This window comes from Hyla sarda, unplaced genomic scaffold, assembly GCF_029499605.1.
Source record: "Hyla sarda isolate aHylSar1 unplaced genomic scaffold, aHylSar1.hap1 scaffold_67, whole genome shotgun sequence".
Taxonomy (NCBI): Eukaryota; Metazoa; Chordata; class Amphibia; order Anura; family Hylidae; genus Hyla; species Hyla sarda.
Genome location: NW_026610686.1, coordinates 1 through 25,869, shown reverse-complemented (window position 1 = coordinate 25,869; position 25,869 = coordinate 1). Strand labels below are relative to the sequence as shown.

Genomic DNA, 25,869 nt, shown 5'->3' with positions numbered 1-25,869 from the left:
TGACACAGGAGAGGAGCAGTCTGTGAGAGGTGAGGACACATGACACAGGAGAGGAGCAGTCTGTGAGAGGTGAGGACACATGACACAGGAGAGGAGCAGTCTGTGAGAGGTGAGGACACATGACACAGGAGAGGAGCAGTCTGTGAGAGGTGAGGACACATGACACAGGAGAGGAGCAGTCTGTGAGAGGTGAGGACACATGACACAGGAGAGGAGCATTCTGTGAGAGGTGAGGACACATGACACAGGAGAGGAGCATTCTGTGAGAGGTGAGGACACATGACAGGAGAGGAGCATTCTGTGAGAGGTGAGGTCACATGACACAGCAGAGGAGCAGTCTGAGATGATGGGTGAGGAGCAGTCTGTGAGAGGTGAGAACATGACACAGGAGAGGAGCAGTCTGTGAGAGGCGAGGACACATGACACAGGAGAGGAGCAGTCTGAGATGATGGGTGAGGAGCAGTCTGAGAGGTGAGGACACGACACAGGAGAGGAGAAGTCTGTGATGGGTGAGGACATGACACTGGAGAGGAGCAGTCTGTGAGATGATGGGTGAGGACATGACACTGGAGAGGAGCAGTCTGTGAGATGATGGGTGAGGACATGACACTGGAGAGGAGCAGTCTGTGAGATGATGCGTGAGGACACATGACAAGGGGGAGGAGCAGTCTGAGATGATGGGTGAGGACACTTTACAGTAGAGAGGTGGAGTCTGGGAGATATTTAGTAGGTCTGAACATATGATTTCTTGTATGGCACACGGGAAAGAGCTCATGGTACATATCCTAACTATATACCCCCTTCCCCACCCTCCATCTGGGTGTTCACAGCCCATTACCCCTCCTCTCAGGACAGACCCTTGGGTGCTATTTATGGAGAGGATGTGGAGAAGACCTGGATGAGGTGGAGGAGTAATGAGAAGGAAGACCAGACGCCCCCCATGTGCCAGGTCTGCAGCCCCAAAACTGTGCTCTAGGAAAGTGCAGCGCAGAAGAGTGATGTCTGCGCAGCGTAGAGGCCTTACTGCAGACGGGGCGGCCTGTAGTGGCCAGCAGTGCTGGCGTGTACCTTGACATTCTGCTGGGAGCTGTGGTGCCTCTCCTCTTTGCTCTCCTCTAGAGGCCAGTCCGTCTCGGTCTCCTCCTCGTCGTCTTCGTCTTGCTGCGAGCTCTGGAAGAATCCTCTGTGGTTGGTGTCCTCATCCAGGGCGCGGGGGCTCTGTCCCTGCAGTAGTGCCACCACCGCCTCGGTGTTGGGCAGCTTCGTGATCTTGGAGTGCTTCTTATAATGGGGGGTGTCCTTGCGGATCAGACGTTTCTTTCCTGGAGACCCCCGGTCCTCATCAAAGTCCTCATCCTCATCATCGCAGTGCACTAAGGTTTCCTCAGCAAAGTGCACCGAGTGCTGGAGGTGGAGGAAGAGCTTGTTATATGGAGTATATGAACATGTGCACTGAAGCTCTGCCCACTGCGCCAGGCACTTACCTCCATGTATTCCACCTCCATCTCATAGGCCGGCATCTCTTCTTCCTCCTCAGGTTCCTCTGCTCTGCCCAGTTCTAGGAGCAGACGATCCTCCTGGTAACCGGCAGAGACGGTGCTGCCGCTGCGCTGAGATTCACCGCTCAGACTGGAGCCTCCACTCAGACGTTTATCCTGCAATAACCAATCAGATCGTATCATCACCGTGTAACCAGACGTGATCAGCAGTATCATCACCGTGTAACCAGACGTGATCAGCAGTATCATCACCGTGTAACCAGACGTGATCAGCAGTATCATCACCGTGTAACCAGACGTGATCAGCAGTATCATCACCGTGTAACCAGACGTGATCAGCAGTATCATCACCGTGTAACCAGACGTGATCAGCAGTATCATCACCGTGTAACCAGACGTGATCAGCAGTATCATCACCGTGTAACCAGACGTGATCAGCAGTATCATCACCGTGTAACCAGACGTGATCAGCAGTATCATCACCGTGTAACCAGACGTGATCAGCAGTATCATCACCGTGTAACCAGACGTGATCAGCAGTATCATCACCGTGTAACCAGACGTGATCAGCAGTATCAGCACCGTGTAACCAGACGTGATCAGCAGTATCAGCACCGTGTAACCAGACGTGATCAGCAGTATCAGCACCGTGTAACCAGACGTGATCAGCAGTATCAGCACCGTGTAACCAGACGTGATCAGCAGTATCAGCACCGTGTAACCAGACGTGATCAGCAGTATCAGCACCGTGTAACCAGACGTGATCAGCAGTATCAGCACCGTGTAACCAGACGTGATCAGCAGTATCAGCACCGTGTAACCAGACGTGATCAGCAGTATCAGCACCGTGTAACCAGACGTGATCAGCAGTATCAGCACCGTGTAACCAGACGTGATCAGCAGTATCAGCACCGTGTAACCAGACGTGATCAGCAGTATCATCACCGTGTAACCAGACGTGATCAGCAGTATCATCACCGTGTAACCAGACGTGATCAGCAGTATCATCACCGTGTAACCAGACGTGATCAGCAGTATCATCACCGTGTAACCAGACGTGATCAGCAGTATCATCACCGTGTAACCAGACGTGATCAGCAGTATCATCACCGTGTAACCAGACGTGATCAGCAGTATCATCACCGTGTAACCAGACGTGATCAGCAGTATCAGCACCGTGTAACCAGACGTGATCAGCAGTATCATCACCGTGTAACCAGACGTGATCAGCAGTATCAGCACCGTGTAACCAGACGTGATCAGCAGTATCAGCACCGTGTAACCAGACGTGATCAGCAGTATCAGCACCGTGTAACCAGACGTGATCAGCAGTATCATCACCGTGTAACCAGACGTGATCAGCAGTATCAGCACCGTGTAACCAGACGTGATCAGCAGTATCAGCACCGTGTAACCAGACGTGATCAGCAGTATCATCACCGTGTAAACCAGACGTGATCAGCAGTATCATCACCGTGTAACCAGACGTGATCAGCAGTATCATCACCGTGTAACCAGACGTGATCAGCAGTATCATCACCGTGTAACCAGACGTGATCAGCAGTATCAGCACCGTGTAACCAGACGTGATCAGCAGTATCAGCACCGTGTAACCAGACGTGATCAGCAGTATCAGCACCGTGTAACCAGACGTGATCAGCAGTATCAGCACCGTGTAACCAGACGTGATCAGCAGTATCAGCACCGTGTAACCAGACGTGATCAGCAGTATCAGCACCGTGTAACCAGACGTGATCAGCAGTATCAGCACCGTGTAACCAGACGTGATCAGCAGTATCAGCACCGTGTAACCAGACGTGATCAGCAGTATCAGCACCGTGTAACCAGACGTGATCAGCAGTATCAGCACCGTGTAACCAGACGTGATCAGCAGTATCAGCACCGTGTAACCAGACGTGATCAGCAGTATCAGCACCGTGTAACCAGACGTGATCAGCAGTATCAGCACCGTGTAACCAGACGTGATCAGCAGTATCAGCACCGTGTAAACCAGACGTGATCAGCAGTATCATCACCGTGTAACCAGACGTGATCAGCAGTATCATCACCGTGTAACCAGACGTGATCAGCAGTATCATCACCGTGTAACCAGACGTGATCAGCAGTATCATCACCGTGTAACCAGACGTGATCAGCAGTATCAGCACCGTGTAACCAGACGTGATCAGCAGTATCAGCACCGTGTAACCAGACGTGATCAGCAGTATCAGCACCGTGTAACCAGACGTGATCAGCAGTATCAGCACCGTGTAACCAGACGTGATCAGCAGTATCAGCACCGTGTAACCAGACGTGATCAGCAGTATCAGCACCGTGTAACCAGACGTGATCAGCAGTATCAGCACCGTGTAACCAGACATGATCAGCAGTATCATCACCGTGTAACCAGACGTGATCAGCAGTATCATCACCGTGTAACCAGACGTGATCAGCAGTATCAGCACCGTGTAACCAGACGTGATCAGCAGTATCAGCACCGTGTAACCAGACGTGATCAGCAGTATCATCACCGTGTAACCAGACGTGATCAGCAGTATCATCACCGTGTAAACCAGACGTGATCAGCAGTATCATCACCGTGTAACCAGACGTGATCAGCAGTATCAGCACCGTGTAACCAGACGTGATCAGCAGTATCAGCACCGTGTAACCAGACGTGATCAGCAGTATCATCACCGTGTAACCAGACGTGATCAGCAGTATCATCACCGTGTAACCAGACGTGATCAGCAGTATCAGCACCGTGTAACCAGACGTGATCAGCAGTATCAGCACCGTGTAACCAGACGTGATCAGCAGTATCAGCACCGTGTAACCAGACGTGATCAGCAGTATCAGCACCGTGTAACCAGATGTGATCAGCAGTATCAGCACCGTGTAACCAGACATGATCAGCAGTATCAGCACCGTGTAACCAGACGTGATCAGCAGTATCATCACCGTGTAACCAGACGTGATCAGCAGTATCATCACCGTGTAACCAGACGTGATCAGCAGTATCAGCACCGTGTAACCAGACGTGATCAGCAGTATCAGCACCGTGTAACCAGACGTGATCAGCAGTATCAGCACCGTGTAACCAGACGTGATCAGCAGTATCAGCACCGTGTAACCACCTGTTGGACGCTCCTCACCTCATCACTGTCCGGTTTTGCGATGTAGCCCTCGCTGCGTCGCTCCTCGATTCCTTTCTTCATCACCTTCAGCTCACTGGGGTGCGGGGTCGCTCTCCGCTGTAGACCCTGAGAAAGAGAAACAGTAGTGAGAGCCCACTATCCTCAGGGGCTGCAGAGCATCTCACCATCGTCCCCCGGAGCACCCCCTTACCCGCCGCTCTGCTGCTGCCTCATCGTCCTCCTCCTCCGGTTTGAGCTCTTCCTGGAACTGAATGACACTGACCCGATTCAGATTCCCATCTATCCAGCTGTCATCCATTGTGTTCTGCAACGGCGTCTCTGCAACGACACAGCAGCAGTGAAAAAGACAAGAGTGACAGCAGCCTACATCTTATACCCAGGAAGCACACTCCTCTCCTGAAATACTCTGTACTGCTGTGGACCCTGCTCCTCCACTATATAACCCTCACCCTGTGACCTCCACATGATCAGTACACTCCTCTCCTGTATACTCTGTACTGCTGTGGACCCTGCTCCTCCACTATATAACTCTCACCCTGTGACCTCCACATGATCAGTACACTCCTCTCCTGAAATACTCTGTACTGCTGTGGACCCTGCTCCTCCACTATATAACTCTCACCCTGTGACCTCCACATGATCAGCACACTCCTCTCCTGAAATACTTTGTTCTGCTGTAATTACATAGTCAGTGACTATCCCCTGGCAGAGCCGCATACACAGTGACCGTACCGATGCTGGGGGACGGCTGCTGGGGCAGGAGGTAGCAGGTCAGGACTTTGGATCCCGTCTTCTCATCGTCTTCAGTCTGGAATTTCAGCATCGGCTGCGACTGGTTCTCCGCCAACCACAACGCCTTCAGGTTCAGGTTGGTCAGAGCGAAGGGCAGGTTCAGCAGCCTGAGGGGGACACGGGGAGGCGTTATACAGGACAGCTGATAACAGAGTCACCTGTAGAATCGGGGTGTCCCCTCCCCCAAGTGGGACCCCTCCCCACTCATACTGTGACGCCCCAATGCCCTAAATCTTCCCCCTCATATTGAGACCTCCCCTAACCCCCCCACTACTTCGCCCTTATACTGTGACCCCTGCTGCCCCCCCCTTATACTGTGACCCCTGCTGCCCCCCTCCCTTACACTGTGACCCCTGCTGCCCCCACTCCCTTACACTGTGACCCCTGCTGCCCCCACTCCCTTACACTGTGACCCCTGCTGCCCCCACTCCCTTACACTGTGACCCCTGCTGCCCCCACTCCCTTACACTGTGACCCCTGCTCCCCCCCTCCCTTACACTGTGACAACTGCTGACCCCGCCCAATACTGTGACCCCTGCTGACCCCCCCCAATACTGTGACCCCTGCTGACCCCCCCCAATACTGTGACCCCTGCTGACCCCCCCCCCCCAATACTGTGACCCCTGCTGACCCCCCCCAGTACTGTGACCCCTGCTGACCCCCCCCCCCCCAATACTGTGACCCCTACTGACCCTCCCCCCAATACTGTGACCCCTGCTCCCCCTTATACTGTGACCCCTGCTCCCCCCCTTATACTGTGACCCCTGCTCTCCCCCCCTTACATTGTGACCCCTGCTCCCCCTAATTGTAAAACCCACCTGTTACCCGCCACATCCAGCACATGCAGCTCGGTGGCGTTGGCGAGCTCCGGCGGGAGGGCGGTCAGCTGATTATCGCGCAGACACAACATGTTCAAACTGGAGCAGCCGCCAATCTCACCGGGCAGAGACGTCAGACGGTTCCGATCCACGTTCAGATTGGTCAGTTTGGTCAGATTACCAATGGATTTTGGGAGATACTGGAGAGAAAGAAACAGGAAGGTTAAAAAAAAAAAAAAAGAGTCCGTGTACCCTAAAGAGGAAATTATTATTTATATGTATGTATGTATGTATGTATGTATGTATGTATGTGTATATATATATATACACACACACACACACACAACCATACATAGAAGAACGAGTCTATGTACTCTACAGAGGAAAAAGGAGATTTTTTTTTAACACTTACCGTAAAATATCTTTCTCAAAGGATCCATTGGAGGACACAGACCGTGGGTGTATGCTGCTGTCTCTAGGAGGTGTGACACTATGGCAACAAAGAAGTCGGCTCCTCCCAGCAGGATATACCCGCCTCCAGGCTCTGAGCTAATCAGTTTTAGTACCAGAGCAATAGGAGAGGACCAACAGGTCAAGGAAAAAACACGAACTGTCCGAGAACCAGAAGAAAAGATATAACTGAACACACCCTCGGACAGAGAACCAAAGAGAAACCCAAAAGGGGTGGGAGCTGTGTCCCCCAATGGATCCATAGAGAAAGAGATTTTACGGTAAGTGTTAAAAAAACTCCTTTTCTCTATCTGCTCCATTGGGGGACACAGACTGTGGGACGTACCAAAGCCGTTCCTTGGGTGGGCAGATAATTAGTCAGGCAGACGGCTGTTCCACTGGCGCCAGCAGCAGTTTACGGCCCAGACTAGCATCAGCCGATGCAAAGGTATGAACCCGGTAGAACCTTGAGAAAGTGTGCAAAGACGACCAGGTAGCCGCCTTGCAATCTGCGAGGCCGAGGGTTGTTCTGGAGAGGCCAGGATGCCCCAACAGAAACGGGTAGAATGAGCCACAACCCTGAAGGGAGGAACCTTCCCCCTACAGCGATAGGCTGCCAAAATGGCAGACCGGATCCATCGAGAAGTGGTGGCCTTGGAAGCAGGTTGTCCCTTACGACGAAAAAGGAATCGCACTGACGAGACGAAGAAGAGAGAGAGGTAATACCTAACAGCCCAAACCACATCCAGTTTGTTGAGTAAATGCTCCCTAGAATGAGAAGGAGCGGGACAAAAGGACGGAAGAACAATGTCCTCATTGAGATGAAAAGCCGAAACAACCTTAGGCAAAAAGGAAGGACCTAGCCGGAAGACAACCTTGTCCTGGTGAAGCACCAGAAACGGAGAACGGCAGGAGAGAGCTGCCAATTCAGACACTCTCCGAATGGAGGTGATAACAAGAAAACGCCACTTTCCAAGAAAGGAGGTGCAGGGACACCAACTCCCCAAGGAGTTCAAAAGGTTCACCTTGGAGTACCCCCAGAACCAGATTCAAGTCCCAAGGGGGAGAAGGTGACCGATAAGTAGGGGCAGCATGCGCCACTCCTTGAAGGAAGGTCCGGACATGAGAATTAGAAGCCAGAGGACGCTGGAAAAGAATAGAAAGGGCCGAAACCTGACCCTTAAGGGAACTGAGAGACAACCCCAGTTCCAATCCCGACTGCAAGAAAGAGACTGCAAGAAAGAGAGAAGACTGGAAACCGAAAAGGTAACAGGACACAAGAAATTTTTGCCGAGGAGGACTAACGAGCCCTGAGCATGGTGCGAATGACCTGGGAAGAGAAACCGCGGCTCTCAAAACCAAGGTCTCGACCGCCAAGCCGTCAAAGCAGAGACGGTAATAGGGGTGGCACAGGAGACCTGCGATAGGAGGTCTGGACGATAGGGAAGGCGCAACGCAACGTTAAGTCGTTCAGGAGCCTGACCATGGAGACGTACCACGCCCGCCGGGCCCAGGCTAGGCCACTAGAATGGCGGAAACGTCCCACTGAGAGTTTCCTCAGGTCCCTGAAAAGAGAAGAAAGGGAGGAAAGAGATAAGGTAGGGCAAAGCCCGACCACCAAATAGACAAGTTAGGGCAAGGCTCGACCAAGAGAGAGGAAAGCTTCGGTTGTGGCGGGACAAGCAGAGATCCACGCCTGGAGCAGCCCAGGGGTTGCAGATCACAGCAAACACCCCTGGATGTAGGGACCAGTGGCCTTGGACGACTGAGGACTGGCCGAGAATATCACATCCCAGGGACGGCCAGACTGAAGATAACTGAGATGGCCGGAAACCTGAGTTCCGCCCAGGAGGGAAATTCCCAAGAAGCAAGCAAAGAAAGAATTGCCCTAGGCCCCAAAATGTTGAAGGGGAAAAAGCTTCTCGGGGGGACAAGACCCCAGACCGGGCGGTCCCTGAAAACACCTCCCCAGCCTGACAGACTGGCAGGGATGAACAGGAAGGAACACCCCCTAATAAAATGAGGGGGAAAACGAAGCCACCATAGAAGGGACAGACAAGACTGACGAGAGAGAACGATCTTGCGGTCGAGAGACAATGGAGACCGGTCACACCGGAAGAAAATCACCAGTTGAAGAGGTCGGTGATGAAACTGGGCAAATGGCACGGCCTCCACGGCCGCCGCCAATCGACCCAGGACATCCATGCAAAAGTGAATGGAAACTGAGCAGGGAGCCGAAGTCATCAGACTCTTGAAAAGAGTCAGCGGAGTCGAAAGCGGGCAGAGGCCGCATCGAACTGGAGCCCCAGGAGAGCGGTTGGGCTTGTCCCAAATGACCATCCAACCGAAGTGAGACAAGGTCTGGGGGTTGAGACTAAGTACTCTCCAGGATCTGGGTCCTGGCTGGATCTCAGATCAGGAAGTAGTCCAAATAAGGAATCACGGAAACAACTGTTGTCCGTAAAAAGGCTATCACAGGCGCCAGGACTTTGGTAAAGGTCCGCGGAGAAGTGGCCAGACCGAAATGGATAGCCACAATAGAAATTGACCGTCTGGAACTGCAGAGCGGAGGTACCGTTGATGACCAGGAAACCATGAGATGAGGAACGAAAACTCCCCTTGAACCATGGACGCAAGATGCTGGCTCCTTTCTTGGAGACCACAGAGAGGTTGGAATAAACCCCGAAAACGTTCCCCTGAAGCTGCATGTCCAGGCATCCCAGCGGGTAAGAGGCGACCAACCACCCGAGGGAGGTCGACGGGTGGGGGGGACCCTTAAGCCGAGGAAGGCCTACGGGTGCCTGATGGGGCCGCCAAACGGCCGGAACGGACAGTCAACCTCCGGGAGGAATAGGATCGGAAAGAGGAGCACTCTTCCCATGAAGGCGCCTGGCTGGACCCTTTGTTGGGACCCTTTGTTGGTACCAAAGGTCCGCAGAACTGGAAGGAGGACTTACGACAGCAAGCGGTTCTGCGAATCTTACCAGTGGTAATAAAGAACTCTCTTTCCGCCCGTCGCCTCACTTCCTGAAGGTGGCGTCCGCATTCCAGGCTTAAAGCCACATGAAGGGACAGTGGCTACCAGGTAGCTTGTGGTAAAGGCAGCACAGTGGCTGCACATGGAAGCGGAACACAGAAAAATCTCCGGCTGCGGAGCATCGGAGAGCTAGATTGAATAAATCCTCCGGAGGGATCTTGAAGACTACCCTGGCGGAGTTGGAAGACCATACTAAAAGGGCCTTTGACACCCAGGCAGAAGCAAAAGCAGGAAGAACCTGCTGCCTCAAGGGCAGAGATTGCCAAAGTATCCACCTTCATGTCCGCTGGATTGCTGAAGGCAGCCGCATCAGCCAACGGCCGGGTAGGCGCCTTAGAGAGGCAGGAGACCGGCGGATCCACAGTTGGAGAGGAGGTCCACCGAGCAATGAGGTCCTTGGCGAAGGTATACCGCGCTTGAACCTTCTTCGTTTCCTGAAACTTCTTGTCAGGGTGACTTCAGGTGGATACCCGCAGGGCGTAAAATTCAGTGTGAGAGCTGAAAGTCTCGTCGGGCACAAAGAAAGGAGACTTCTGGAGCCACGCCCGAAGTTCCTGGGTCCTTTAGATGGAAGGTGTCTCTTATGGCCGCAACCACTGAGTACACCACATCAGGCATATCCGTACGGTCCTCTGAGTCCGAATCAGAAACCTCATCCACAAGTTCACCAGGTGAATGGAAACGAGGTGAGGCAGCCCTGGAAGAGGTCGGACACAATGAAAGGAGAATTCTGGAGCCACGTCCGAAGTTCCTGGGTCCTTTAGATGGAAGGTGTCTCTTATGGCCGCAACCACTGAGTACACCACATCAGGCATATCCGTACGGTCCTCTGAGTCCGAATCAGAAACCTCATCCACAAGTTCTCCAGGTGAATGGGAACGAGGTGAGGCAGCCCTGGAAGAGGGCGAGGGCGCGAGGGGGCGAGAGAGAGAGACAGAGAGAGAGACAGAGAGAGAGACAGAGAGAGAGACAGAGACAGAGAGACAGAGAGACAGAGAGACAGAGAGAGAGTGAGTCCGTAATAGCGCCCGCTCCTTGCCCAGAGCGCAGATGTGAATGCATGTGCGCTCGCGGGGAATTGAGCGGACTAGACGCCGCTGCTGAAAGAGAAAGTAAGCCGGCGCTCAGAGCTCCCGCATAGAAGAACGCTGCGGCTGTCAGCCGCTTCAATGTAAAAAACACACAGTCGTTCCACACACACAAATGTATGAATAAAGTGTAGAAAGTTGTGCCCCATCCAAACTGCCACTGCTCACCCCAGTAATAAAGGACCCCCTGTCCAGGCCAGCCCCATTAGACCCATGAGAAAGGTGGGCCAAAAACTGACGGTCTCCAGCTGTTGCAAATCTGCACCTAAGGAGAAAGGGAAATATACTCACCTCAGTCAGAAGAACTTACCTCATGAAGTCTTCAGCCAGCTTTATCACCTGCATCATGCCGGGATACCATGTGCGAGCGAGGCGAGCAGGGAGATAGGGTGACCGGGACCCATTAGGTACAAACCCAGACGCTGACCGTTGGCGAGAGGGGTGAACAGTGCATATACGCAATGGGGAAACAGTGAGCCGCAATGCCCGCGTCCCCACCTGAAAACAGGAAAGACAATGGAATAAAAAAATCTAACATCCCTAAATCTAGAAAAAAAAAATATATATAAGACCTGGTCTGGAGAGAAATCCAGACCATGTCCACCTCCTCAGACACTAAGCTTAAACTGATTACCTCAGGGCCTGGAGGCGGGTATATCTTGCTGGGAGGAGCCGACTTCTTTGTTGCCATAGTGTCACACCTCCTAGAGACAGCAGCATACACCCACGGTCTGTCCCCCCCAATGGAGCCGATAGAGAAATATATATACACACAAACTATATATATATATATACACACACACACACACACATATAATACAACCATACATAGAAGAACGAGTCCGTGTACCCTACAGAGGGAAATATATTATATACACACACACACATATATGCACTACTAATACTGGACTAATACGGCTACTCAAATTTAATATATATATATATATATATATATATATATATATATATATATACACACAAACACACACACACACACAAATACTGTACACATCTTCATATATATATATACATATATATACATACTGTACACATCTCATATATATATACATATATATATATATACACACACACACATTATATATATATATATATATATATATATATATATACATACATATATATATACACACATACACAACCATACATAGAAGAACGAGTCCGTGTACCCTACAGAGGGAAATATATTATATACACACACACACATATATGCACTACTAATACTGGACTAATACGGCTACTCAAATTTAATATATATATATATATATATATATATATATATATATATACACACACACACACACACACAAATACCGTACACATCTTCATATATATATACATATATATATATACATACTGTACACATCTCATATATATATACATATACATATATATATATATATATATATACACACACACACATTATATATATATATATATATATATACACATATATATATATACATATATATATATACACATATACACACATACACAACCATACATAGAACAAGTCCATGTACCCTACAGAGGAAAATATATATATATATATATATAAATAAATAAATAAATAAATGATACACACACCCTCATACTACAGCTATTCATGTATTACTGCTGACTACTTGCCCCTTTATCAAGTCTGAGAGGTAGTCACAGCCCCGCCCCCTGTATGACATCACTGATATAATAGTAATATAATGACATGTGATCACAACCCCGCCCCCTGTATGACATCACTGATATAATATAATGACATGTGATCACAGCCCCGCCCCCTGTATGATATCACTGATATAATATAATAGTAATACAATGACATGTGATCACAGCCCCGCCCCTGTATGACATCACATATATAATATAGTAGTACTTTAGTGACATGTGATCACAGCCCCGCCCCCTGTATGACATCACATATATAATATAGTAGTACTTTAGTGACATGTGATCACAGCCCCGCCCCCTGTATGACATCACTGATGTAATAGTAATATAATGACATGTGATCACAACCCCGCCCCCTGTATGACATCACTGATATAATATAATAGTAATATAATGACATGTGATCACAGCCCCGCCCCCTGTATGACATCACTGATATAATATAATAGTAATATAATGACATGTGATCACAGCCCCACCCCCTGTATGACATCACTGATATAATATAATAGTAATATAATGACATGTGATCACAGCCCCGCCCCCTGTATGACATCACTGATATAATATAATAGTAATATAATGACATGTGATCACAGCCCCACCCCCTGTATGATATCACAGATATAATACAGGTTTCTGGTTAGTGATGTCATCAGGGGGTGGAGCTATATAACACTATTATACTCTCGTACTGTCAGCAGGTTCTCGGTCAGGATGATCTCGCTCAGGTTCTCGCAGTCCCCTATGGACTCGGTCAGGTGACTCAGCCGGTTCTGGTCGACCTTCAGGATGGAGAGCTGCTTCAGCTGACCTGCGGAGAGGAAACAGTGTACAGTCATTATGTAGACAAGATGGCCGGCGCCCCCTGTGGACACAACACCCTGCACTGACCAATGCCGGCTGGGAGGCTGCTGAGCTGGTTCTGGGAGAGCAGGAGATCAGTGAGGGATATGAGGCCGCTGATCTCTGCAGGAAGCTGCTCCAGCTTATTCTCCGACACATCCAGGCAAACAAGACGACGCAGATTCCCCAACTCCTGCAACAAAGATAATATGGTGAGAGGGGAGGAGCCATACAGAGACCGCCTCATCCTACAGAGACCACCCCCCCTCCCACAGAGAACCACCACCGCCGCCACCCCCCCCCTCACACAGAGACAACCCCTCTCCCAGAGACCACCCCCCCTCCCACAGAGAACCACCACCGCCGCCACCCCCTCACACAGAGACAACCCCTCTCCCAGAGACCACCCCCCCTCCCACAAAGACCACCCCCCCTCACAGACCACCACCGCCGCCACTCCCTCACAGAGACCACCCCCCCTTCACAGAGACCACCCCCTTCCCACAGAGACCACCACACCCCCTCACAGAGACCACCCCCTCTCCAAGAGAACCCCCCTCCCACACAGAGACCACCACCTCCCAGAGACCACCCCCCTCCCAGAGACGACCGCCCCCTCTCCCACAGAGGCCACCACCCCCACAGAGACCACCACCGCCACCCCCTATCCCAGAGACCACCTCCCACGGAAACCACCCCCTATCCCACCACCTGCCCCCTCCCAAGAGACCACAACCATCTCTCCCCCTCACAGACCACATCAATGTCTTATAGAGACCACCGCCCCCACCTCCCCCAGAGACCACCGCCCCCACCTCCCCCATCCCCCCCTGAGATCATCACCGCCCCCACCTCCCCCATCCCCCCAGAGACCACCGCCCCCACCTCCCCATCCCCCCCAGAGACCACCGCCCCCACCTCCCCATCCCCCCCAGAGACCACCGCCCCCACCTCCCCCATCCCCCCAAGAGACCCCCGCCTCCACCTCCCCCATCCCCCAGAGACCACCGCCACCTCCTCCATCCCACAGAGACCACCGCCACCTCCCCCATAGACCACCGCCCCACCTCCCCCATCGACCACCGCCCCATCCCCCAGAGACCACCGCCCCATCCCCCAGAGACCACTGCACCCCACCTCCCCATCCCACCGCCCCCACCTCCCCCATCCCACAGAGACCACCGCCCCCACCTCACAGAGAACACCGCCCCCACCCCACAGAGACCACCGCCCCCACCTCCCCCATCCCACAGAAACCACCTCCCCCACCCCACAGAGACCACCGCCCCCACCTCCCCCACCCCACAGAGACCACCTCCCCCACCCCACAGAGACCACCTCCCCCACCCCACAGAGACCACCTCCCCCACCCCACAGAGACCACTGCCCCCACCTCCCCCACCCCACAGAGACCACCGCCCCCACCGCCCCCACCCCACAGAGACCACCGCCCCCACCCCACAGAGACCACCGCCCCCACCTCCCCCACCCCACAGAGACCACCGCCCCCACCCCACAGAGACCACCGCCCCCACCTCCCCCACCCCACAGAGACCACCGCCCCCACCTCCCCCACCCCACAGAGACCACCGCCCCCACCTCCCCCACCCCACAGAGACCACCGCCCCCACCCCACAGAGACCACCGCCCCCACCTCCCCCACCCCACAGAGACCACCGCCCCCACCGCCCCCACCCCACAGAGACCACCGCCCCCACCCCACAGAGACCACCGCCCCCCACCTCCCCCACCCCACAGAGACCACCGCCCCCACCTCCCCCACCCCACAGAGACCACCGCCCCCACCCCACAGAGACCACCGCCCCCACCCCACAGAGACCACCGCCCCCACCCCACAGAGACCACCGCCCCCACCCCACAGAGACCACCGCCCCCACCCCACAGAGACCACCGCCCCCACCCCACAGAGACCACCGCCCCCACCTCCCCCACCCCACAGAGACCACCGCCCCCACCTCCCCCACCCCACAGAGACCACCGCCCCCACCTCCCCCACCCCACAGAGACCACCGCCCCCACCTCCCCCACCCCACAGAGACAACCGCCCCCACCCCACAGAGACCACCGCCCCCACCTCCCCCACCCCACAGAGACCACCGCCCCCACCCCACAGAGACCACCGCCCCCACCTCCCCCACCCCACAGAGACCACCGCCCCCACCTCCCCCACCCCACAGAGACCACCGCCCCCATCTCCCCCATCGTCCACCGCCCCCACCTCCCCCAGAGACCACCGCCCCCACCTCCCCCCAGAGACCACCGCCCCCACCTACCCCAGAGACCACCGCCCCCACCTCCCGCATCCCCCATAGACCACCGCCCCCCACCTCCCGCATCCCCCATAGACCACCGCCCCCACCTCCCGCATTCCCCATAGACCACCGCCCCCACCTCCTCCATCCCCCCAGAGACCACCGCCCCCATCTACCCAGAGACCACCGCCCCCACCTCCCCCATCCCCCCAGAGACCACCGCCCCCACCTCCCCCACCCCACAGAGACCACCGCCCCCACCTCCCCCACCCCACAGAGACCACCGCCCCCACCTCCCCCACCCCACAGAGACCTCCGCCCCCACCTCCCCCATCGTCCACCACCTCCCCCAGAGACCACCGCCCCCACCTCCCCCCAGAGACCACCGCCCCCACCACCCCCAGAGACCACCGCCCCCACCTACCCCAGAGACCACCGCCCCCCACCTCCCGCATCCCCCATAGACCATCGCCCCCACCTCCCGCATTCCCCATAGACCACCGCCCCCACCTCCTCCATCCCCCCAGAGACCACCGCCCCCACCTTCCCCCATCCCCCCAGAGACCACCGCCCCCACCTCCCCCATCCCCCCAGAGACCACCGCCCCCACCTCCCCCACCCCACAGAGACCACCGCCCCCACCTCCCCCACCCCACAGAGACCACCGCCCCCACCTCCCCCACCCCACAGAGACCACCGCCCCCACCCCACAGAGACCACAGAGACCACCGCCCCCACCCCACAGAGACCACCGCCCCCACCCCACAGAGACCACCGCCCCCACCCCACAGAGACCACCGCCCCCACCCCACAGAGACCACCGCCCCCACCTCCCCCACCCCACAGAGACCACCGCCCCCACCTCCCACACCCCACAGAGACCACCGCCCCCACCTCCCCCACCCCACAGAGACCACCGCCCCCACCTCCCCCACCCCACAGAGACCACCGCCCCCACCCCACAGAGACCACCGCCCCCACCTCCCCCACCCCACAGAGACCACCGCCCCCACCCCACAGAGACCACCGCCCCCACCTCCCCCACCCCACAGCGACCACCACCGCCACCCCCTATCCCAGAGACCACCTCCCACGGAAACCACCCCCTATCCCACCACCTGCCCCCTCCCAAGAGACCACAACCATCTCTCCCCCTCACAGACCACATCAATGTCTTATAGAGACCACCGCCCCCACCTCCCCCAGAGACCACCGCCCCCACCTCCCCAGAGACCACCGCCCCCACCTCCCCCATCCCCCCCAGAGACCATCACCGCCCCCACCTCCCCCATCCCCCCAGAGACCACCGCCCCCACCTCCCCATCCCCCCCAGAGACCACCACCCCCACCTCCCCCATCCCCCAGAGACCCCCGCCTCCACCTCCCCCATCCCCCAGAGACCACCGGCCCCACCTCCCCCATCCCACAGAGACCACCGCCACCTCCTCCATCCCACAGAGACCACCGCCACCTCCCCCATAGACCACCGCCCCACCTCCCCCATCGACCACCGCCCCATCCCCCAGAGACCACCGCCCCATCCCAGAGACCACTGCACCCCACCTCCCCCATCCCACCGCCCCCACCTCCCCCATCCCACCGCCCCCACCTCCCCCATCCCACAGAGACCACCGCCCCCACCTCACAGAGAACACCGCCCCCACCTCCCCCACCCCACAGAGACCACCGCCCCCACCCCACAGAGACCACCGCCCCCACCTCCCCCACCCCACAGAGACCACCTCCCCCATCCCACAGAGACCACTGCCCCCACCTCCCCCACCCCACAGAGACCACCTCCCCCATCCCACAGAGACCACCGCCCCCACCTCCCCCACCCCACAGAGACCACCGCCCCCACCTCCCCCACCCCACAGAGACCACCGCCCCCACCTCCCCCACCCCACAGAGACCACCGCCCCCACCCCACAGAGACCACCGCCCCCACCCCACAGAGACCACCGCCCCCACCCCACAGAGACCACCGCCCCCACCCCACAGAGACCACCGCCCCCACCCCACAGAGACCACCGCCCCCACCCCACAGAGACCACCGCCCCCACCCCACAGAGACCACCGCCCCCACCTCCCCCACCCCACAGAGACCACCGCCCCCACCCCACAGAGACCACCGCCCCCACCTCCCCCATCGTCCACCGCCCCCACCTCCCCCAGAGACCACCGCCCCCACCTCCCCCCAGAGACCACCGCCCCTACCTCCCCCAGAGACCACCGCCCCCACCTCCCGCATCCCCCATAGACCACCGCCCCCACCTCCCGCATCCCCCATAGACCACCGCCCCCACCTCCCGCATTCCCCATAGACCACCGCCCCCCACCTCCTCCATCCCCCCAGAGACCACCGCCCCCACCTCCCCCATCCCCCCAGAGACCACCGCCCCCACCTCCCCCAGAGACCACCGCCCCCACCTCCCCCATCCCCCCAGAGACCACCGCCCCCACCTCCCCCATCCCAGAGACCATCACCCTCACCTCCCCCATTGACCACCGCCTCCACCTCCCCATCCCCCAGAGACCACCGCCCCCATCCTCCCCCATCCCACAGAGACCACCGCCACCTCCCCCATCGACCACCGCCACCTCCCCCATCGACCCCACCCTCCCATCCCCCAGAGACCACCGCCCCCACCTCCCCCATCCCAGAGACCACCGCTCCCACCTCCCCCATCCCACAGAGACCACTGCACCCACCTCCCCCACCCCACAGAGACCACTGCACCCACCTCCCCCACCCCACAGAGACCACTGCACCCACCTCCCCATCCCAGAGACCACCGCTCCCACCTCCCCCATCCCACAGAGACCACTGCACCCACCTCCCCCATCCCAGAGACCACCGCCCCATCCCACAGAGACCACCGCCCCCACCTCCCCTATCCCACAGAGACCACTGCACCCACCTCCCCCATCCCACAGAGACCACTGCACCCACCTCCCCCATCCCAAAGACCACCTCCCCCATCCCACAGAGACCACCGCCCCCACCTCCCCCATCCCCGTGACCACCGCCCCCACCTCCACCATCCCACAGAGACCACCGCCCCCACCTCCACCATCCCACAGAGACCACCGCCCCACCTCCACCATCCCACAGAGACCACCGCCCCCACCTCCACCATCCCACAGAGACCACCGCCCCCACCTCCACCATCCCACAGAGACCACCGCCCCCACCTCCACCATCCCACAGAGACCACCGCCCCACCTCCACCATCCCACAGAGACCACCGCCCCACCTCCACCATCCCACAGAGACCACCGCCCCCACCTCCACCATCCCACAGAGACCACCGCCCCCACCTCCACTATCCCACAGAGACCACCGCCCCCGTCGACCACCGTCCCCATCCCTCAGAGACCACCGCCCCCATGCCACAGACCACCGCACCCACCAGCCCCATCCCACAGTGACCACTACACCCAACGCCCCCTTTACTGTCCCCGCCCTGGAGTACTGACCGAAGGTAATGCAGTCAGCTGGTTTCGATCCAGCCACAACTCCCGCAGGTTGGGCAGCGCCCCTAGTGTGTCCGGCTACAGAGGAGACAAGGAGGAGGATTAGTGGGGATACGAGCAGCAACACAGCAGCCACTGACCACGGGGCGAGACGCTCTGCTTACCAGAACCTGCAGGTCATTGCTCCCCAGATCCAAATGTTCCAACTTAACCAGGAATGAGAGAGATCTTGAAAAAAACACGAAGAGAAGATCAGAGAAGATCCACCAGCCCCTGGATACGGGGCCCCCCCTCCCCTCGCGTCCCTGGATACGTGGCCCCCCCCCCACCCCTCGCGTCCCTGGATACGTGGCCCCCCCCCTCGCGTCGCGTCCCTGGATACGTGGCCCCCCCCTCGCGTCGCGTCCCTGGATACGTGGGCCCCCGCGTCGCGTCCCTGGATACGTGGCCCCCCCCCCCTCGCGTCCCTGGATACGTGGCCCCCCCCCCTCGCGTCCCTGGATACGTGGCCCCCCCCCCCCCTCGCGTCCCTGGATACGTGGCCCCCCCCCCCCTCGCGTCCCTGGATACGTGGCCCCCCCCCCCCCCCTCGCGTCCCTGGATACGTGCCCCCCCCCCCCCCCCACCCCTCGCGTCCCTGGATACGTGGCCCCCCCACCCCACCCCTCGCGTCCCTGGATACGTGGCCCCCCACCCCACCCCTCGCGTCCCTGGATACGTGGCCCCCCCCCCCCACCCCTCGCGTCCCTGGATACGTGGCCCCCCCCCCCCCTCGCGTCCCTGGATACGTGGCCCCCCCCCCCCACCCCTCGCGTCCCTGGATACGTGGCCCCCCCCCCCCCACCCCTCGCGTCCCTGGATACGTGGCCCCACCCCCCCCCCACCCCTCGCGTCCCTGGATACGTGGCCCCACCCCCCCCCACCCCTCGCGTCCCTGGATACGTGGCCCCACCCCCCCCACCCCTCGCGTCCCTGGATACGTGGCCCCACCCCCCCCCACCCCTCGCGTCCCTGGATACGTGGCCCCACCCCCCCCACCCCTCGCGTCCCTGGATACGTGGCCCCACCCCCCCCACCCCTCGCGTCCCTGGATACGTGGCCCCCCCCCCCCCCCCCACCCCTCGCGTCCCTGGATACGTGGCCCCCCCCCCCCCCACCCCTCGCGTCCCTGGATACATGGCCCCCCCCCCCCCCACCCCTCGCATCCCTGGATACGTGCCCCCCCCCACCCCTCGCGTCCCTGGATACATGGGCCCCACCCCCACCCCTCGCGTCCCTGGATACGTGGCCCCCCACCCCTCGCGTCCCTGGATACGTGGCCCCCCCACCCCTCGCGTCCCTGGATACGTGGCCCCCCCCACCCCTCGCGTCCCTGGATACGTGGCCCCCCCCCCACCCCTCGCGTCCCTGGATACGTGGCCCCCCTCCCCTCACGTCCCTGGATACGTGGCCCCCCCTCCCCTCACGTCCCTGGATACGTGGCCCCCCTCCCCTCACGTCCCTGGATACGTGGCCCCCCTCCCCTCACGTCCTGATGGGTTCCTGGAGAGTCTCCGGCCCCGGGTAATGTATAGTATATAAAGACTCCACACTATACTCACGTCGGCACCGATTTCAGAAGGTTTTCTCGCAATTCTAACGTCACCAGGTTCGCCAAACTAAAAAATAAAGAGAAAATTCATAAGAAAATACAAGAAACAGGTGGTCACCGCATGATCGGAGCAGCGCCCCCAAATATTCTGTAACCAGCTGAGAGTCCAAACACTATGTACAGATATCAATCCCAGATCACCCCATCCCTCCTGATCACATGACATGGGCTGAGTCCCCGGCACACCCCATCCCTCCTGATCACATGACATGGGCGGAGTCCCCGGCACACCCCATCCCTCCTGATCACATGACATGGGCAGAGTCCCCGGCACACCCCATCCCTCCTGATCACATGACATGGGCAGAGTCCCCGGCACACCCCATCCCTCCTGATCACATGACATGGGCAGAGTCCCCGGCACACCCCATCCCTCCTGATCACATGACATGGGCAGAGTCCCTGGCACACCCCATCCCTCCTGATCACATGACATGGGCAGAGTCCCTGGCACACCCCATCCCTCCTGATCACATGACATCGGTGGAGTACTCGGCACACCCCCCATCCCTCCTGATCACATGACATGTGCAGAGTCTCCGGCACACCCCATCCTTCCTGATCACATGACAGAGTCTTTACACTTTCACTTTGCTCCATATTAGAGACCCTGATGCAGGTAACATGTAGAGGGCAGCACTGAGGCTGGAGGACACTCACTTGCCGATATCACTGGGCAGGGACTGTAGAGAGACGTCATTCAGCGCCAGGTGCGCCAGGCTGCGGAGCTGGGTGAATCCATCTGGCAGCCTGCAGGAAGAGAAGAGCCATAAATAACAGATCTACACCGAAAGACACAGAACGTTATTATCTAGGGGCCCCAAACATATTACTCTGGGGTAAGTGGTGTAATGAGTCCTTATACCTCAACTGGGTAAGGCTGGGTTCACACCACATTTTGTTAAATACGGCTCCCATATACGGTTGGGAGGAGGGGGGGCTTAATCGCGGCGCCCGCACTCAGCCGTATTCGGGAACTGTATTTAATGTATGTCTATGAGCCGACTCAGACATACATTAAATACGGTTCCCGAATATGGCTGAGTGCGGGCGCCGCGATTAAGCCCCGCCCCCTCCTCCCAACCGTATACGGGAGCCGTATTTAACAAAACGTGGTGTGAACCCAGCCTAACTCTGTGTTGTCCTTAGACCAGAACCATGTGACCCTTATGTCCCCTCGGAGAAAACCCCAGAACCATGTGACCCTTATGTCCCCTCAGAGAAGACCCCAGAACCATGTGACCCTTATGTCCCCTCAGAGAAGACACCAGAACCATGTGATCCTTATGTCCCCTCAGAGAAGACACCAGAACCATGTGATCATTATGTACCCTCAGAGAAGACACCAGAACCATGTGACCATTATGTCCTCTCAGAGAAGACACCAGAACCATGTGATCATTATGTCCCCTCAGAGAAGACACCAGAACCATGTGATTATTATGTCCTCTCAGAGAAGACACCAGAACCATGTGATCATTATGTCCTCTCAGAGAAGACACCAGAACCATGTGATCCTTATGTCCCCTCAGAGAAGACACCAGAACCATGTGACCCTTATGTCCCCTCGGAGAAGACCCCAGAACCATGTGACCCTTATGTCCCCTCAGAGAAGACACCAGAACCATGTGACCCCTTATGTCCCCTCAGAGAAGACCCCAGAACCATGTGATCCTTATGTCCCCTGAAAGAGGACACCAGAACCATGTGATCATTATGTCCCCTCAGAGAAGACACCAGAACCATGTGACCCTTATGTCCCCTCAGAGAAGACCCCAGAACCATGTGATCCTTATGTCCCCTGAAAGAGGACACCAGAACCATGTGATCATTATGTCCCCTCAGAGAACACACCAGAACCATGTGATCCTTATGTCCTCTCAGAGAAGACACCAGAACCATGTGATCATTATGTCCCCTCAGAGAAGACACCAGAACCATGTGATCATTATGTCTCCTCAGAGAAGACACCAGAACCATGTGATCATTATGTCCCCTCAGAGAAGACACCAGAACCATGTGATCCTTATGTCCCCTCAGAGAAGACACCAGAACCATGTGATCCTTATGTCCCCTCAGAGAAGACACCAGAACCATGTGATCATTATGTCCCTCTCAGAGAAGACACCAGAAACCATGTGATCCTTATGTCCCCTCAGAGAAGACACCAGAACCATGTGATCATTATGTCCCCTCAGAGAAGACACCAGAACCATGTGATCATTATGTCCTCTCAGAGAAGACACCAGAACCATGTGATCATTATGTCCCCCTCAGAGAAGACACCAGAACCATGTGATCATTATGTCCTCTCAGAGAAGACACCAGAACCATGTGATCCTTATGTCCCCTCAGAGAAGACACCAGAACCATGTGATCATTATGTCCTCTCAGAGAAGACACCAGAACCATGTGATCATTAGACACCAGAACCATGTGATCATTATGTCCTCTCAGAGAAGACACCAGAACCATGTGATCCTTATGTCCTCTCAGAGAAGACACCAGAACCATGTGATCCTTATGTCCCCTCAGAGAAGACACCAGAACCATGTGATCATTATGTCCTCTCAGAGAAGACACCAGAACCATGTGATCATTATGTCTCCTCAGAGAAGACACCAGAACCATGTGATCATTATGTCCTCTCAGAGAAGACACCAGAACCATGTGATCATTATGTCCCCTCAGAGAAGACACCAGAACCATGTGATCATTATGTCCCCTCAGAGAAGACACCAGAACCATGTGATCATTATGTCCCCTCAGAGAAGACACCAGAACCATGTGATCATTATGTCCTCTCAGAGAAGACACCAGAACCATGTGATCATTATGTCCCCTCAGAGAAGACACCAGAACCATGTGATCATTATGTCCTCTCAGAGAAGACACCAGAACCATGTGATCATTATGTCCATCAGAGAAGACACCAGAACCATGTGATCATTATGTCCCCTCAGAGAAGACACCAGAACCATGTGATCATTATGTCCCCTCAGAGAAGACACCAGAACCATGTGATCATTATGTCCCCTCAGAAAAGACACCAGAACCATGTGATCATTATGTCCATCAGAGAAGACACCAGAACCATGTGATCATTATGTCCATCAGAGAAGACACCAGAACCATGTGATCATTATGTCCATCAGAGAAGACACCAGAACCATGTGATCATTATGTCTCCTCAGAGAAGACCCCAGAACCATGCGATCATTATGTCCATCAGAGAAGACCCCAGAACCATGTGATCATTATGTCCATCAGAGAAGACACCAGAACCATGTGATCATTATGTCCCCTCAGAGAAGACACCAGAACCATGTGATCATTATGTCCTCTCAGAGAAGACACCAGAACCATGTGATCATTATGTCCTCTCAGAGAAGACACCAGAACCATGTGATCATTATGTCCTCTCAGAGAAGACCCCAGAACCATGCGATCATTATGTCCATCAGAGAAGACCCCAGAACCATGTGATCATTATGTCCCCTCAGAGAAGACACCAGAACCATGTGATCATTATGTCCCCTCAGAGAAGACACCAGAACCATGTGATCCTTATGTCCTCTCAGAGAAGACACCAGAACCATGTGATCATTATGTCCCCTCAGAGAAGACACCAGAACCATGTGATCATTATGTCCCCTCAGAGAAGACACCAGAACCATGTGATCATTATGTCCCCTCAGTGAAGACACCAGAACCATGTGATCATTATGTCCCCCTCAGTGAAGACAGCAGAACCATGTGATCATTATGTCCTCTCAGAGAAGACACCAGAACCATGTGATCATTATGTCCCCTCAGAGAAGACACCAGAACCATGTGATCATTATGTCCCCTCAGAGAAGACACCAGAACCATGTGACCCTTATGTCCTCTCAGAGAAGACACCAGAACCATGTGATCATTATGTCCCCTCAGAGAAGACACCAGAACCATGTGATCATTATGTCCCCTCAGAGAAGACAGCACTCACCTCTGGTCACGTGACCTCAGAACATAAACTAATTTATTGAGGTAAAAACAACAGTTTCCATATCCCCCTCACCATGACATGAGGTAATCAACAGTTTCGACCCCCCCCCCCCCACCCCCTTCAGGCAGGTCACATGACATTACACATTCCATTGCCCTTATAAGGCTATGAGTCTGTTGTTGCCGGGCAGAGTCTCCTCAGGGGATGGTGGGTACACAGTTATGGCACATGCTCTCCTGATGCCATGTAACAAGTGGGTGCTGCAGTGGGCATGTGACCCCAAGAGCAGGAGGATTCAGGGGTATCATTGGTATCATCATCTCATCCAGTTATCAGGGCCCTAGGACACATAATCCTATATATACCAGGGGCCCTAGGACACATCCGCCTATATATACTGGGGCCCCAGGACGACGACTCCTATATATACTGGGGGTTCCCAGCAGTGACCCCATGGTGGCGCTGTTATCACCTGCACAAAACCATTTCCCTTCAGGAAGGACTGTGTACACTGCCCCCTACATACACACACACTATACACTGCCCCCTACATACACACACACTATACACTGCCCCCTATATACACATACACACACACTATACACTGCCCCCTACATACACACACACTATACACTGCCCCCTATATACACACACACACACACTATACACTGCCCCCCTACATACACACACACACACACTATACACTGCCCCCTACATACACACACACTATACACTGCCCCCTATATACACACACACACACACTATACACTGCCCCCTACATACACACACACACACACACTATACACTGCCCCCTACATACACACACACTATACACTGCCCCCTACATACACACACACACTATACACTGCCCCTATATACACACATACTATACACTGCCCCCTATATATACACACACTATACACTGCCCCCTACATACACACACACTATACACTGCCCCCTACATACACACACACTATACACTGCCCCCTATATACACACACACTATACACTGCCCCCTATATATACACACACTATACACTGCCCCCTATATACACACAACACCCTATAACACTGCCCCCCTATATATACACACACTATACACTGCC

At 55.8% G+C, this 25,869-nt stretch overlaps 1 protein-coding gene across 1 annotated transcript in view; it reads right to left on the bottom strand.

Moving 5' to 3' along the window:
* Positions 1–21,525, bottom strand: part of LOC130343146 (protein scribble homolog) — a gene marked incomplete at both ends in the record, with an annotated part of 44,156 nt that extends 22,631 nt beyond the window's left edge. The window contains 12 exon segments of the mRNA XM_056554333.1: positions 1,069–1,404; positions 1,485–1,655; positions 4,655–4,762; positions 4,848–4,975; positions 5,390–5,556; positions 6,268–6,467; positions 13,224–13,342; positions 13,423–13,567; positions 19,128–19,202; positions 19,289–19,352; positions 20,726–20,782; positions 21,436–21,525. Of these exon segments, the coding sequence (XP_056410308.1) occupies positions 1,069–1,404; positions 1,485–1,655; positions 4,655–4,762; positions 4,848–4,975; positions 5,390–5,556; positions 6,268–6,467; positions 13,224–13,342; positions 13,423–13,567; positions 19,128–19,202; positions 19,289–19,352; positions 20,726–20,782; positions 21,436–21,525 (1,660 nt within the window).
* Positions 21,526–25,869: the final 4,344 nt, after the last annotated feature.